Source organism: Gallus gallus, chromosome 1 (assembly GCF_016699485.2).
Source record: "Gallus gallus isolate bGalGal1 chromosome 1, bGalGal1.mat.broiler.GRCg7b, whole genome shotgun sequence".
Lineage (NCBI taxonomy): Eukaryota > Metazoa > Chordata > Aves > Galliformes > Phasianidae > Gallus > Gallus gallus.
In genome coordinates, this window is record NC_052532.1 from 195570483 (window position 1) to 195587208 (window position 16726).

Below are 16726 nucleotides of genomic sequence, written 5' to 3' on the forward strand. Positions count from 1 at the left end.
GCTGGGGTTTGCTTTCAGGTTGGTTGGCAAGGTGTCAATAGCTTTGCAACTTCAGTGAAGGGTTTCCTGTACTCAGGAATCTGTTTGTCCCAAAGGGAAGGAGCAGTGCTGTGGTGCTCATTGTCCTGATGACCCTCTCCACCCACCCATCCTGGATGGAGCCAAGCAGAGCCAACTCAACTGGGGATGGAAGGTCCTAAGACCAAATTACCCAACCCTCCGAGTCCACAACAGAGGCTGGGAAACCACAGTCCTTTCCAGGTCGCTGCCAATTCATATGCAAATGTTGGCAATGAGCAGGATGCCAGCTTGTGCCCTGCATCCCACTGATGGGAGAGGAGCAGAAGGGATCCAGCTGGAAAACACAGTGGTGGTGCTCCAAGGAAAGATGACTTTACTGGGATAGCAACACGCAGGGTTGGTTGTTCTTTGCATTTCTGCTTAGAATGAGATAATACAAAGTGATGCTGGACAAGGGAGGGAATGGGCTGTGTGACATCAAGGATTTTGGCAATCTTGAGGTTGATGGTTACTTCATGGAGCCAACTCAGGGCTGCTTTTCTCCCTGCCATGAGCTTCAGCCAGCAATGGGATTGAGTTGGAGGGGAGGCTGCTGAGAGCCACATGGGCCAAACCTTCCTGTCTGTCCTTGTGGATCTAATTACCTAATTATCACACATTAACGAGGGGCACTGTGTCTCCTGCCTAACCCAATCTATCCCTGTTACAGATGCCCTGTTTCGCTCACAGGGCTGTATTTTCTTTATTGGATTTAGTGCGGTTTCCAGCAAGCTGGATTCTTTATCAAATGAATTATTCCACCTGGACCCCAATTTGCTCTCCAGATGGCTCGTCCCCTGTAAGCTGCCCTGGTGTGCTCTATTTCCCCCGATCCTCGATGAGTTTTCCCTGGCTCCTCCCAGGCTGGCTGTTATTGACAGCTGCATGGCTAATGCCCTGTAGCTCTCCGGGCGGAGAAACAAAAGCAGATTTCTCCCCCACCTCTTCAGCAGAGAGCATAAAGGCGATGCTTTTGTGCTTCCCTAAGCATTGCCAGAGACAGGCTGAGCGTGCTTAGTGGAGGGGACTCATCTCTGCACAGAACCCTGGCGTGGATGGGAGATCTCCACGAGGGAGGCTGTGTTCATTAGGTCCCACCTGGAGGACTCAACCTTTGGGCCAGGTAACGTTGAGATTCTTGTGCTAACAGCTGGGAGAACTTTCTCCCTACATATACAGAGTTTACCACTGTGTAATACTGGGATGGAGGGAGTGATGCAGAAAGGAGCGTGCATGGGTGAGGGCAATGGGAGAATCCCACTCTCTTCTTGGAGTTGGTATCATTGGTAGGTGAGGAGGGGTGGGAGCTGGGGGAAGAACTTTGGTTTTATTCAGAGGAGGTCTCTCTTTGTGAGCCTACTGACACCAGGGGCTTGGAAATTTGCACAGATCAGGGTGAGAAAGGATGAGATGGGGATGTTTGCCTTCTTTGGCTGGAGCTGCGCATGCTGGCAAATTGCAGAGTTCACCATACTGCCTTTGTTGTAACTTCTCTAAATCACTTTGAACTGACAGCATTCCCCTTCTGCAGCCTGAGCGCTTCTCAGTGCCATTTGGGATGTCTGGAGCCCCCACCCATTCCCCCGGGGTTGTTTAGGGATTTATGTAGGGCTCGCTGCTCTGCCTCACTGCTCCTCAGGTCTCTGCAATACCCCCATGGCAGGAGCAGAGTTGCTCACACTGACACCCCACCTGAAAGCCTGGTGCTGGCCCTGTGCTTCTTAAAATAGAAGTGTTGGCATTGCTATGCCTCTTATTTAACACTCAGCTGATACAGCGGTTGGGCAAGCAGGGGGAGACCTGGGTTCAGTTCCTCCCAGGACTTGTGTCTGTGCAGCAGCAATTGGTTGGGATGGATTCTTGGGAAGAAGTAAGTGGTGCACCATGTATGGTTTGAATTTGGCTGGGTGGGGAAGTTAGCTTAACAGGAGCTTTGAGATGTTAGAAAGAAAGGAAACGGTGTGGGAGTTGTTAGTAAAGCATAGACTGGGTAAGGCAACTGGTTTATAAAGGAACATCTAAAAGCAGAAGAGTTTGGTGTGCCGGGATGGGGTTGCGTTGGGAATATCCTAGAGGCCACATCTGGGTTTTGTTTTTGAGAAAGTGTTGGTTATGGAGGATGAGCTCCTCTGGATGAGGATAAAATCTGTCTAGATTTTTGCTGGAATCTGTACTGCCTGGTGTTCACCAGGAAAGATGCAGAAACCACACTGCTGTTGGATACTGTGGTCAGATATTTTAATTAACAAGCTGGTCTGTCGTCTCCTTCACTGCTTCCCAATCAGGATGCATCGAATGATGAAAGAAGAATCGAGCTATGGGACAAGTGGCCTGGAAAATGCAACGCGTGACACAAGCAAAGAGCAGCTGCACGTGAAGCTCTGCAATGGGTCCTGCCATGCTGAGCAAATCCTCCAGACACTGAACGCCTACCGGCGCAGTGGCATCTTCACAGATGTGGTGTTGCTGATTGATGGACAAGAATTCCCCTGCCACCGTGCTACTTTGTCAGCCAACAGCACTTATTTCCGGGCGATGTTTGGTGGCAGTCTCAAGGAAGGCCACCAGAACATCATCAACATCCAGAAGATTTCTGCTTCCACCATGTCTCTCCTTCTTGACTATATGTATGGTGGGAACATTGTCATTCAGGAAGACAATGTTGAAGGCATCTTGGAACTGTCTGACTTGCTGCAGATCTCCAAGCTTAGGGATGCTTGCATCAGCTTCCTTGAAGGCCAGCTTCACCCCTGCAATTGTTTGGGCATCATGAAGTTCGCCGATTCGTTCTCCATCGTTTCCCTGACAGAAAAAAGCAAGAGGTTCATGCTGGAGTGTTTTGTGGAGGTGTCGTGCCATGAAGAGTTCCTAGAGATGGGTGTGAAGGAACTGGTTGAGTACTTGTCTGATGAGCAGCTGGTGGTCCCCAAGGAGGAGGTGGTCTTTGAAGCAGTCATGCGCTGGGTACGACACGACGTACCTGCCCGGAAGGGAGCCTTGAAGGATCTCCTTGAGCACGTGCGTCTGCCACTGCTCAACCCCACCTACTTCCTGGAGAAGGTGGAAATGGATGGGCTCATCCAGGACTCAAAGGAGTGCATCCCTCTGCTGCACGAAGCCCGCAAGTACTACATCCTTGGGAATGAGGTCAGCTCTGTGAGATCGAGGCCCAGAAGGTAAAACCCAACGTCATCTTCCCTAGACTGGCATGGTCTTAAGGCGCGGATGGAGTTCTTTGATTATGATCAGAGAAGCGTGAAGGTTGGAAAAGTCCTCCAGGATAATCTAGCCCAACCATCAGCCCATCCTCACCATGCCCATGAAACCATTGCTACTTGTAGTAACGGTTCTAAACAGTTTTCTTATTTATAGTAACTATTTTAAACAAAAAGAAGGGAGATTGATGTCAGATATGAGGAGGAAATTATTTCCCCAGAGGTGATGAGGTCCCAGCACTGCTGCCCAAAGCTGTGGTGCCCAATCCCTGGAGGTGTCCAAGGCCATCGATGGGAGCCCTGGGCAGTACGAGCTGGTGGCAGACACCCAGCCCATGGCAAGGGTTGGGGCTGAGTGGACTTTAAGGTCTTTACCAATCCAAGCATTCTATGATAGTTTTTTTCCTTTTACTTCACTTTAGCTTTCTAGCCATCAGCATGCTGCCTAGCTCAGAGGCATAGCTGCTGGGTCAGTAATTAATGTCCAGGAAAAAAAAGGGAGTTGCAGTCCAAGTGGCTCCTAGGCACCCCAAAGTCTTTATTTTGTACCTCTGATTTATTGACTGACATGAAGATAAAGAAATTCCAACCCAGGCAGCTGGCAGTATAAAGTGGAAAATATAAAGGAAAACCAATTTCTGGGGATGGGTATGTATGGGAATATGCACCTTTCTGTGATTTTGACACATAGATTTTCTAGACTTAGATATATTTTAAACCTCTGTTACTCCTTCGTGGTCATATCAGTACATTCAGCATGTGCTCGGTAAGCACACCAATGGAGGTGTGAACAACTCCATTGAGAACACCTCTGCTCTAGGATGAGTTGCTGTATCAAGGCAGGTGGTTTGTAAGGCTTCCCATGCTTCTCTAGAGGAGAATGGTGGCTGTGGGGACAAATGTTTGTGTTCTTATGCACTTTGGACCAAGGAACCCAGCTCATTTTTGCCTCTTAGTGAAGCAGTTTGCGTAGAAGAATGGGGATGTGGAATCGTTGAATCATTAAGGTTAGGAAGACTTCTGCAATCATCAAGTCCAACCATCAGCCCGTGCCTGTGACTGCTGTATACCACATCACTCTGCATGACATGAGCCTGTTTTTTTGAAAACCTCCAGGGATGGTTTAAGCCCTTCCAGTCTGATGTGAGGATTGGAGTTGTTTTCTATATGCTGAATGTGGCAACAGGCCACCACACAAAGGACTGCTCAGTACCAGCCTGTGGTGCCCTCTTCAAGCACACAGACTAAAATTCACTGGGAATAAATCCCACTCCCAGCATTCCCATTTTAACTCCCCACCTTTTACAACTTAGGTCTAAAGTGAACTGTCTCAGGCTGCACAAATGGAGACAGAGCTGGGGATGGCACCAAGCCTTTCAAATCCCATTCTGTCCCCTTCCTTCCACTCCTCTCTCCTCCTGCAGAGCTGCTCCTCTCCTGCCACCTACTTCTTGGCAAGATTTTCCTGCCCAGCCGTCTGCCTCGTCTGCTCTCTGCTGTTAGTGCTGGAGAGAATGAGATTTCCTGGAAACACTTCTCTCTCCAGGCAGAGAGCACGTTGCAGGCTGGCTGCCAGGAGCAGCTTTCCATGCTTGCAGCCGTGTGTTGAGTGATAGGCTTCATTGTGCAGGAAGGGAGAGGGTGAGGGGCAGGAGGCAGTCTCACAAAGGACTTTCAAAGGTCGTTCTCAACAAATCTTGGACCCTTTCCCACTCAGGCTGAGAGATTTGAACATGCAGACAAGAGGGAAGGTGAGTGGGTGAAATGATCTGCCTAGAAAATTGGTAGTTGGTGACAGAAAGGAGCCTTCCCTACCCGCTGGGATGTGCTGCTTGTATCCTAAATGGGACTGGGACTTAGGGACTTACCTGTGCCTTCTGTGGTCTAGGTTCATGGAGCTGGCAGAAGTTATCATCATCATTGGGGGCTGTGATAAGAAAGGTCTTCTGAAGCTGCCCTTCACTGATCTCTATCACCCAAAGAGCAGGCAGTGGACGGCCCTCTCCAGTGTGCCTGGCTACACCAAGTCAGAGTTTGCTGCTTGCACACTGAAGAATGATGTCTACATTTCAGGTGAGGTGTCCTGGGACAGCTGTGGTCCCTACCTGGAGCTCTGTTTGGATAACTGCTCTTGGGGTCTATTCGCTCATTGGCATGCACCTCAGCTCCAGAACAAAGTCACTTCTTAGTGAAGTTTACCCTGGATTTTGTTGTCCCAGCAATTTTAGCCTTCTGAGGAGGATGGAACTACTGGAAGAAACTTTCCTTCCTGCTTACCTGGGTATCCATCCAAAGTGTTTAGCAGTGGAATGAATTGGTTTTCACGTGCGCTGTCAGGGTTTCCTATCACATCACCATCTGCCCACTCTTCATTTAAAATACAAGGCCTATGGAAGAGCTCCGTAGAAGGGATGGAGTTGTGTAATAAGTGCCTTGAAATTCAGAGGGCACCTTCCTTGGGAAGCTGACTTTATGTGACAGTAATCCAACAGCCATATTTTGGCCTAGATGGTTCCATTGCGTGGAGGAGCCATATAAAATAGCGGTGTGCCAGAGTGATGGGACTGTCTTTGGATTGTACCAGTCCCCCATTTCTCTGTTTTTTCAGGGGGACACATCAGCAGCAATGATGTTTGGGTGCTCAGCTCCCAGCTGAATGTCTGGATCAAGGTTGCTTGTCTGCAGAAAGGCCGATGGAGGCACAAAATGGCAACGCTTCAAGGCAAGGTAGGTTTTGGAACAAGCCCATTTGGAGCAGTCTTCCCTTTTCCCAGTGCAATGAGACACTGTCAGTACTTGTTTGTTTTCTGGGTCATTTAGAGATGGTTTTGATGGGAGAAAACCAGGACATAATCATGGTACCATTAGCTCTAGCTAATGTTTTTTGCTGCCTGAGTTAGCCACAAATGAACCTGTAGCAATAAGATCTACCATGGGGTGCCAAGAGACTTCTGCAGGATGACTGTGTTGAGTCTTTGGGTGAAAACTATGCAGTGTAGGGTGTTTCAAACCCGGTCTGTGATGGATTTAAGGAGAAAAGGTCACTGTGGCTGGACAAGTGTCAGCTCTAGTACACTATGTTAGTGTATAGCTCAGCTGTTTGTCCAGGAGTTTCTAACTGGCTTGCTTTGCTCTTTTTGTGGCAGATCTATGCTGTGGGAGGCTTTGATGGTTTCTACCGCCTCTCCAGTGTGGAGTGCTATGACACCTTCTCCAACAGCTGGTCCACACTGGCTCCACTGCCACAAGCTGTGAGCTCAGCAGCTGTGGTCTCCTGCCTGAACAAGCTCTACGTGCTGGGTGGTGCTGTGGATGACACTGCTAACACTGACAAGGTATGGCTGGTGCAAGGGGGGTGAGGATGGCTGGGAGGTGGAAACAGGACCAAGCGATGCTAAATAAGCCCGTGGGAAGTTTCAGCTCAGCTTTGGCCTGCTTTGAGGTACTGCGCTTTAACAGAAAGGATGAAAGAAAGGCCAGCAAGGAATATGAAGGAATAGAAGGAGACTTAATAAATATATATATATATATTATTATTATTATTATTATGGTTTTCCAAGGAAGGTGGCACCTGCACTGCACTGAGAGCAATAGGGGCTCCCAGCTCAATATCAGAATACTTAGCCATGTGCTGTGTTGATTAGGACCAGCTGGTAATCTGTCTGTGAGAGCTGAAGGCACAGACCCTCAGAAGAACTGCCCAAGACCCCAGCCAGCTGAAGAAGGAATACTAGAACCCTTGTTCCTTTGATCACTGCGCTGGCCTCTGAGCGTTGAAGCTCCCATCCATGTTTCTGGACCTATTTTCTTTTATTTCTAGTGGATATCATCTTCATCCAAGCAGGGAGATGAGGTAAATTTATGTTCCCATAGCTGCATTTCTCCTTCCAGGTACAATGCTATGATCCAGAAGACAACAAGTGGACCCTCTTGTCTCCCACTCCTTTCTACCAGAGGTGCATCAGTGCTGTCTGCTTGGACAACATCATTTATGTTGTAGGTGGGCTCCTCAGTAAAATCTTCAGCTATGATCCAAGGAAAGACAGCTGGCGAGAAGTGGCTGCCCTCCCTGGGCCTCTGGTAAGGGAAAGATTTAGGAATCATAAAACTGTTAAGGTGGGAAAGGCCAATAAGCTCATCTAGTCCAACCGTTGACCCATACCTGTGACCACTCTGGGCCATGTCACCCAGTGTCACATCAGTCTTTCTCTTGAACGCCTCCAGGGATTCCACTGCCCCCCTGGGCAGCCTGTTCCAGTGCCTGTGAAGAATTTTTTCCTAATATTCATATGACAACTTTTCCTAATATGAGGAGAGAAGCTCTTGAGCCTTCTCTCTCCATAGGATAAATGTACCCATCTATGCTTTGCTGAGATTGAAGGTGAAGAAAATACACCGGGGAGCTGGGATTGGCTTGAGGTTTTTCAATTGCCCGAAACCATAATACTGAAGTACCCCAAGAGCCATACCCTACTCATCCTGCTTATTTCCCCCCATGCAGGACAGGTGAGGGCTGAGCCCATAGCAGTCATGCACTCCTGCTCAGCCCTTCACAGCCCAAAGCTGTGGGGCCAATCCTCATCTCTCAGCCTTTCCTTCTGCTTTCCAGGAGAGCTGCGGGCTGACGGTGTGCGGAGGGAAGATTTACATCCTGGGTGGCCGAGATGAGAACGGGGAAGGCACAGACAAAGCCTTCACTTTTGACCCTGTAACAGGGAGTGTGGAGCAGCAGCCCCCGCTGCAGCGCTGTACCAGCTACCATGGCTGTGTCACCATCCTGCAGCACATGAACAGATGACCGTGGGGCTTTGACAGCATCTTTCTCCTACCCAGATCCTCCCCTTGAGTCAGTGGCCACATATGTGGACAGACAGCAGTCTCTCTGCAGGGAAGGGCAACGTAAGCCCCTGAAGATGTGCTCCCACCAGGCCCTGAGCAACATGTGTTTGGGTTTGTTTTTTTTTTTCCAGGTCTGATGATGCCAATGGTTTTGATGCTGATCTAGGTGTGGGGATGAAAGTGTGCTGGGCTGTGTGAAAGGTGCACTGCAGACCTTGCCAAGCAGGGTTGCAACCCCTGGAACTGCTGATTTTGACTTCTTTTAGGTTTCCCTGAATTGTAGAATGGTTCGAGTTGAAAGGAAGCCCTGAAGGCCATCTGGTCCCACTGCCTGCAATGAACAGGGCACCGTGTTCATTGAACACCCGCAGCTCCATCAGTGCTCAGAGACCTGTCCTCGCTGCCCTTATTGTAGAAAAAAAAACTTATTCCTTATATATGGATGTAGATCATGGTTTTCTGTACCGTTGGTACAAGGGCATGTAATTGCTTCTCTCTGACACCCAGGGCTGTTACAGACACAATTACATTTACAGGATCCCATTCTTCAGCTCTCAAATATTTATGCATTTAGCTCCATCGAGCCCTGTGTCAAACCATGCTTGCCCAAGTGGTCATTGATGCCTGTGAGCAGTTAGTTCTACTCCAGTGGACATCTGAGTTTGAGACCTCATAGCTGATATAATGGGAAAATTTCTCTGCTAAACCCCTGAAAGCCCGCTTAAATGGCCACATACTGAGTCCATTCTGCATATACTGCATGAGGTCTATCCCCTGAAAGCACAGAGTGCTGTCTCTTCTTTATGTGTTTCAAGGTTGGGCTGCTGTCTTGCTGAGACTTTGTCATCAAGTAAAAAGTGAATCATGTAGCCAAGAGACTCTTCTTCAGAGAGCAGATTTGGGCAAGTTATAATGTGTAGGAGTTGCATGCAGTGTCCTGAAGTGTGATAACCACAGAACTACAATTGGGCTCCTTTTGGCTTTGAAGGATGCTGTCAACTAGGAAAATAAATTCAATATTCAACAGATTTGACAGAGCACCCCTGGGAGCTTAATGTGCTGTTTGTTTGGTAATACTGACTGTGCTGCTCCAAGGCTTTGACCTCAGGTCCAGAAGTGATCCTGAGCACATTTGATTTGGTAGAATACCTGTAGGCTTTGCTGGGAGTATCATCTTAGTCCATGGCTGGAACTGATGATTTCTGATGGGTTTGTGTATCAAAGAACTATGGATTGAAAAGGACCACAATGCTCATCCAGTCCCAACCCCCTGCTTTGTGCAGGGTCGCCAATCAGCAGCCCAGGCTGCCCAGAGCCACATCCAGCCTGGCCTTGAGTGCCTGCAGGGATGGGGCATCCACAGCCTCCTTGGGCAACCTGTTCCAGTGCCTCAGCACCCTCTGAGTGTAGATGTTCATGTCATTCATTTAGGCTCTGAAGTGTTGCCAAATGTAGAGTGGAATCACTTAAAAATTCCCATTACTTGTACATTCACAGGTGTACCTCTCTGTAGCTGATGCTGGCTGGCTGCTGCTCTCTCTGCACCTTGTTTTCCTCTTCCCACTGATGACCTCTTCATCAGAGTATATATATATATATATTCATCAGTATATATATATTCATCAGGACATACAGAAGTAGAGGAGCATACTGTGTTGTTGGCCCAGATTCTCCTCTTTTCAGAATCTTCTAATGATCTTAAGCCTCTTGTTATCGCCTCCCTCCGCCATACGGCTGGATTTTATTTGGTGCTCTTTAGTATCTCTATCTTCTGTGAGCTCTGAGTTCACCTCTTCTTTGTGACGTTATCAGGATCACCTGAAAAACATGGCAAGAAGAAGTTCCTGCTGAAGACCCCAGATTGACTGACAGCTGGGCATGCTGTTGTCTCCTTTTCATTAGGAAGCCTGTGCTTTTCCATTGTTTGAGCAGTGTGTTTCCTTGCACAAAATGTACCAAATGCTGCTTATGGTCTGAAAGGCCTCAGGGCTACAGTGGCTATTTTATTTATGAAGGCACACTACGCATTCTCAGCCTCAAATTCTCTTCAAGGCCTGTGCACAGTGTGATGTGTCCTTCAAGCAATATAAAGGAGATTTAATGGCGGCAAAGGTTACTGGAAGTCTTTAAGAGACATGTGGATGTGGTGCTTAAGAAGATGGTTTAGTGGTGGGCTTGCAGTGGCGGGTGGATGGCTGGACTGTGGAGATCTTGAAGGTCTTTCCAACCTAAATGGTTCTATGTTTCCTCCGAGGAGAGAAAACAAAATACATGCTGGCAACGGGCAATTTAATTTGCATCAAATTGCATCCATAGTTATGTTTATAATGCAAATGATTACTTCAGGAGAAACTGCCACCTTTCATTGATATAATTAAATTAACATGGAAGAAAGTATGAACTATCAACTCAAGTTGTTGACAGACTTTAGGAACAGAGGCCTTTGTTCTCTTATAGGCTAATGTTCTGAGGACCACAAATTGGAGCCCATCCCCCATAGAAAAACAAAAACAAAAAATCTCTTTTACTGTCCCCCATGCCTTCACCCATTCACCCTTCTGGATGTCTCCACCTTACCCCCATGTCGTGTCTGGTTGAAGAGGTTCTCAATTCTCTGAAGGCCTGGCTGTACTTGGGAAACCACTGCAGATGTTTCAAGCGCCCCAACCTTCCAAAAGCATTGAGTGTAATGGCTTTTGTGTTTTGTAGGTCTGTTTGGGGGGGACCTAATGCGGTGTCACAATAGTTTGGAGTTTCCTAGTCTTACAGTGGGTTTTCTCTTTAAGCATCTGACATGAAAGCTGTGCTAAAGAGGATTCAGGATGTGGGGTGGTGGTAGGTTTGGTTTTGTTTGGCTGTGGATGTTATTTTTGTTTGTTTGTTTGTTTGTTTTTATGTGGAAGTTTTCAGAAATTTGTGGTTTCATACCAATAAAGTCAAGGGAGGAAAACGTTAATGCCACTGTGACACAGAGCTGTTCTTCTTGCAAGTTCTCTCTCTACAATCTTCTCTAATCTCCCTCATTCTTTTAGGAGTCTCTTGCTGTACTTCTCCCCTTAGTCCTGTAGAAGTGAGCTCTCTCAAGAGAGCAGATGTTCTGGTCAGCTTTCCCATGTGTTTTTGACATGTGTGGTGCATTGCAGCAGCTGTAACACGTGGTGAAAGTTGTAGTGTAGGTTCTGAACCATTTGCCCTGTTTTGGTTGTGATATTCGTTGTACTCCTGAAATGTGTTTGTATTTTGTAAGGGCTCTGAGCTGTGGGCCTGCAGGGGAGGGAGAGGGAATCAATTTAACTTGTTTTTCTTAGAAATAAACGTTTTTCTTGGCTCCAAGGCGATTTTGCTGCAGGAATTTCATTTGTGAATATTACTTCATGGTTTTCTAGAAAGGAGAAAGGAGCTTAAGGAGCAGCTATACTTGGGATGCACAAACCTCTGCTTGGGATACCTGAATACCTCACTCTAAGGATGTGGGGAGTGCAAGAATCATAGAATTGGTCAGGTTGGAAAAGACCTTAAAGATCGTCAAGTCCAACCACAACCAAACCATACAGCAAGGTATTGCTATTGGTCTACAGGGGAAGATATTTAAACATCTGGGGTCATGGCCAAGTCAACTTAAAGAAAGTGCCTGAATCCTTCAAAGTCAGCTAAAAGATGGTGAAGCTTTCTTATTTTGGCATGACAGAGTACCATAGAAACACTAAGGTTGAAAAAGACCGTTGAGATCCCCAAGGTCAACTTCAGCTCAGCCCCACCATGCCCACATGATCACATCCCTCAGTGCCACATCTCCACATTTCTTTAACACCCTTAGGGATGGTGACCCCAACACCTCCCTGGGCAGCTGTGCCAGGGAATCACCACCCTTTGGAGAAGTTTTTCTGTAATTCAGCTTTTTTAATAATAAAAAACAAGACTTGTTTTTGTACTCCAAAACATCAGCTCTCGATCCCTTCTCGGTAGTACCTGAAACCTCTGTGTTTCACTCCACTCTTTTTGATTTTCCTGCTGATCATCTCAGCAGTTGTATTATTTTGGGTATGTGTGTATCTTGGAGGGGAACCAGAAGGAAGAATAAGCTTTTGTGAACAAATTGCATGGATGATATAGACAACAAGATCTGCAGGAACTGATAACGTTTGTCCATAACATATATGGGCAGAAGAATAATAACCTGGAAGACAGAGGCTGGGCTGTTTGGTAGCCTTGGATGCCTCATCCAAAAATGCCTTTTTCATTAAGACAAACAAAATGTGATGCAACTGGACAAGAATAGCACTCAGATCTAGAGAAGGATCCTGTGGGTTAGTGTTCAGAGAGGAATATGGTGACCAGAGTTGACTTCCGGTGTGATGCTGTTGAACAGAGACACGGTATTGGGATGACATGGACGGCCTTGATGGGTCGCTGCTGTCATTGTGATGAGAAGACACTGTGAGAGCAGATCCAGAGTTCGCACTTCATGGAGCCTGTGAAAATCCTGAGGGGCAGAAGAGCCACCAAAATTATGCATGAGTGAGATGAGGATCACAGTGTGCTCAGTCTGTGATATTTAGGAAGAAGGAGGCATAGAGATATTTCTTTTGAAGTCTTGATGTCCTCAGTGTAATATAGGCTCCATCCCCAAAATTGCTGGATCCTTCTCCAGAGAGCAAAACTCATCTCTGGGAAGATCAAACTACATAAATCTAACCATGGGCTTATACAGCTGAGCTGAAGTTCATAACCTTCAGCTTTCATCTGTTAGAAAGCCAGATGCCCTCAAAAATACAAACTGGAACCTTCTCCAAAATCTCCAGTGAAAAGGGGACCCTCCGAAGAGTGGGTTAAAATGTTCTGCTTTTAATGCCTCTCTCTTGGAGAGGATGAGCAGCCCACTGAAACTGCCTTTCACTCTTGGTGGATTTGAGTCCTTGATGACTACTCCAAAGCAGATACCGAATCTTTAGATTGATAAGACTTCATTTAGGAGGTAACATCTCCTCCACAAACTTCACAAATCAAGGAGACACCAGGTTTGAGGCTGTCATTGACTTGCCATCTGCCTGTGACACCATCAGTGGCCAAAGAAACCATTTGATAGAATGGCTTGGGTTGGAACAGACCTCAAAGACCATCTAGTTCCAACCTTCAAACTCTGTTCCTCCTCTCTCTCCCCACACTGCCCTTACACCTCTCTCAAGCCCAAACTTTCCTTCCCATTTTTGGCTTGTGACACACAGACTTGTCCTCCAGAGCAATTCCCCTTACCCCATGTCATCTCCTTGTCCTAGGATGTTTTGCTGAATCCTGTTCCTCCTTGTCCTACCACATGAGGCCAGATGCATTTGATCTCCCTAACAAATCCAGTTTACTTTTGTTTATGGTAATTCTTGTTTTGAAAACATGGAGCTGAACAAACACCCCTCCCAGCATGAAAACAGCAGGGTATCACTATGCCCCTGGAGATGTTGAAGCTGTCTTTGCATTTAGCTTTCTGGCTGGTAGGAGACGATAACATTGAGGGCAGGGGAGCAATGCTCAGGGGTGCAAGCCCCATCTGAAAGGATGAGCTTGTGCTGATTAACTCAGATTAAGGGCCACAATAGCCAGCTGGGAACTGGTGGGCAGAGATAATAGCAGTATCAGTGGCTGTCTCTGTAGCTTTAAATATCCCTGTATGACAGAGCAGGGGGGGAGGAACTGTATCAGATTCACTGCAAGATTATTGATGTGACTAGACTTGTTTCCCATTAAACGTGAATTATGGTAGGAGCAGCAAGGTCATTCAGACCTCTGCAGGCCCACTTCACTTTGTGGAAGAAATTGTTTGCAAGTTTGCCGTGACAAGGTTTGTATCCTGATTTTAGGTCTCATACCCACACCACAGCTCTTCAGGGGTGCAATTGAGCTTTGTATGTAGGCACAGCAGGGGCTGTCCAGCTGTTGGACTTTAAGTGTTGGTTCCCATCTGCTGCCTCTCACGTGTGGTTATGGCTCAACTGAGAGAGCTTGTGTCTGAATGCAAAGAGAGGATTCTCACGCCTGTATTGAGCAGCAGCATATGTTTCTTGGCCTATATCTTGTTTTTCAGCCTGTGGTCCGTATGATATCAGGAGTCTGACTGAGAATTGTTGCAAAGAAAAGGACAAAATGATATTCCCAGGCATGCAAAGATCAGACAAAACCAATTGACCTAAAGGTCCTAAACACTGCAAACTGAACTGAAAACTTACCTGAAAAAATAGCTACACTGAGAACCCAGGTCCTCTGTAAGCTTATATGCTTTCAAAGTATTTCCTCCTCTGATTTATATGTGTCTCGAATTAATGAGAAGAATAAAAAAATGCAGATACACCAATCTGGGAATTAATTAAATCTTAAGGCTACTCCTGAAAAAACTAAAAGAGAACAGGACAGCTTCCACTGAAGCGTGTGAAGGACTCAGTGCTTTGTTACAGAGTGATCAGTTAATGCATGAAGCACAAGCATTGCTGGAAGAAGGGTGCCTGAAAACGCACTCACAACAGCTGGAGCATAGGTGAGAGAGGATGGTATGAAGGTGACATCTTGATCAACCAGGCACAGGGCTTGGAGCAAGCACTGCCCCACCACTCAATTGCCAAGAGATAGAGATCTAAGTACATTGAATTCATTTTGCATCAGTCAGTCACAAAATCATAGGAATCATCTGAGTTGGAAGGGACCTTCAGAGGTCATCTAGCTCACCTGCCCCTGAATGTCATGGCAGAATGACTGAGAAGTTGTGCCCAGAGAAGCTGTGGATGCCCAATACCTGAACACCAGGTTGGACAACAAGCCCATGGAAGCAGCAACCAGCCCATGGAAGGGGGTTGGAATGGGATGATCATTAAGGTCCCTTCCAACCCAAAGCGTTCTGTGATGACTGAGACATGAACACTCACTCAGGCCCAGGGAGCCCAAAAGAGTTGGAAATTTGCATCTCAGGAAGCTTGGCATGAGCAAATTACCTCAAAACACCATTGGCTGCAAAGGAGTGGTTGGAGCCTAGAGCAGGAGGGTTGGATCCACATGATCTTAAAGGTCCCTTCCAACACAAACCATTCTATGATTCTGTGATTCGGAGCTGGGGTTGACCCCAAGGCCCATGCCATACAGAGGGTACCCAGAGCTCTGCATCAGAAATTTGGCTGGGCCCCCATCTAGCCCAAGCTGGTGAAGTGCTGGTCATTGACAGTCTGTGCTGGGTCTCATGTGTTGGTTCCCATTAATCTCTGAAGAAAGAGGGATTCAGAGACATGCCTGGGCTGTGGCCAGCAGCTTTTGTGCTGCTTTGGTGAGAGGGCATGTTCCCAATGAACTGCTGAGAGACCAAGGGGAGTCTGAAAAGCTCTGTGTGCAGCAACACTCACTGGCAGCAGGAACACCACCAGCTCAGGGCAGCTATTCTGTTTTGTTCTATTCTGCCCACGTCAGCTGCTTGGGCTTACGTGCAGGGTAGGGGTGCCCAAAATAATGGTGAGAGCTGGATGTGGAGCAAAACGGAGGTGACTTTGTATTAAAGCACAATAAACCGAGGGTGCTTCAGGAATTAAGCAGCTCTCTCCAGCTCCCGCCACATGTAGCTCCCACTGTTGAAATACCTCAGTGCTTTGCTGCTTTTAGCACTCTTGGGACATGGGGAAATAATGTTGAGGCTGCACCTCAGTGCTCAGCTCAACATGGGGGCCCCTCACTGCTGCTCACCCTTAGGTGGAAGTGTAAGGACTGGGTCAGTGCTGAGAAGGTAGGAGCCATGCAGCAGAGCTTACTTGTTGCAAGGTTGTGTGAAGGCTGGAGGGGACAATGGGGGCAGTATGGTGATCTCCTGGAGGTGCTTTCACTCCTTTGCACTAGGTCAATTCAATGTACTCAAATAGGCACCCACTGCCCCATACCTGTAACGGCTTTAACCTCTCAGTGCATCTCTTCAAGAGGAGTTTGCTCAGCTTCCATGCAATGAAGGCAGAAAGACACCTCCAAATTAGGAAGTATGTCTGCTACTGAACCTGATGGAATACATGCCTGATACCCAGAGGAGACGTCATTCTTCAATGTTTGCCCCAGGTTGCCCAGCAAGTCAGTGGCAGAACATGGATTTCAACCTACATCTCCCATAGTCTGTGCCAGGGCTTTTGCAGTTTCAGTTCTTTCAGCTCCTGTAGTCTGCTGTTGGCATGCAAACTTGAGCTTGCCTGGTTACAATTCCTCACATTGTTTGCAGTGTCTTGGCCAAAGAAAATGAAAGCAGTCTTTTCATGATTCCAATGCAAAACCATAGGCTGGTTGGGGGAGGTGGGAAAGGCATCGCTGCACAGGCTGACTTTTTAGCCTTAAAAAGAGGAATATAAGAGATGCCACAAGTGGTCAAAAGAAAGAAAATAAGGAATACTTTGTTACTCTCAGAATGCACATACTAGAGGGTAATTAATTAAATTGTCCAGTGGAAAACTCCAAACATAGAATCATAGAATTTCTTAGGTTGGAAAAGACCTTAAAGATCATCAAGTCCAACCAAGTCCAACGTGTTGAAGATGTTTCCTTCCATGTTGTCAGTTGGTGAAGCCCACTGCCACAAGATGTTTTTACACTGAAATTTTACACGTGCT

At 47.1% G+C, this 16726-nt stretch overlaps 1 protein-coding gene across 2 annotated transcripts; it reads left to right on the plus strand.

Annotated features, from left to right (window-relative positions):
• Positions 1–1008: 1008 nt before the first annotated feature.
• KLHL35 (kelch like family member 35) lies at positions 1009–11451 on the plus strand. Of its 2 annotated transcripts, none has more exons than XM_015280990.4 (7): positions 1009–1183; positions 2346–3236; positions 5164–5348; positions 5884–6002; positions 6422–6610; positions 7167–7355; positions 7885–11451. In XM_015280990.4, exons 2-7 carry the CDS (start codon positions 2347–2349, stop codon positions 8071–8073), a joined length of 1761 nt encoding a protein of 586 aa, XP_015136476.3. In that variant the 5' UTR covers positions 1009–1183; position 2346; the 3' UTR covers positions 8074–11451. The 2 variants fall into 2 exon arrangements, with proteins under 2 accessions (XP_015136476.3, XP_046768180.1); XM_046912224.1 differs by lacking the exon at positions 1009–1183 and adding an exon at positions 1261–1297.
• The last annotated feature ends 5275 nt before the right edge of the window (positions 11452–16726 follow it).

Excerpts from the sequence above, each read along its gene's own strand:
- KLHL35 (XM_015280990.4), top strand. The coding sequence starts at position 2,347 with ATGCATCGAATGATGAAAGAAGAATCGAGCTATGGGACAAGTGGCCTG. Across the intron at positions 3,237-5,163 it reads GTGAGATCGAGGCCCAGAAG|GTTCATGGAGCTGGCAGAAG; the intron begins GTAAAACCCAAC and ends TCTGTGGTCTAG. Across the intron at positions 6,611-7,166 it reads ACACTGCTAACACTGACAAG|GTACAATGCTATGATCCAGA; the intron begins GTATGGCTGGTG and ends TTCTCCTTCCAG.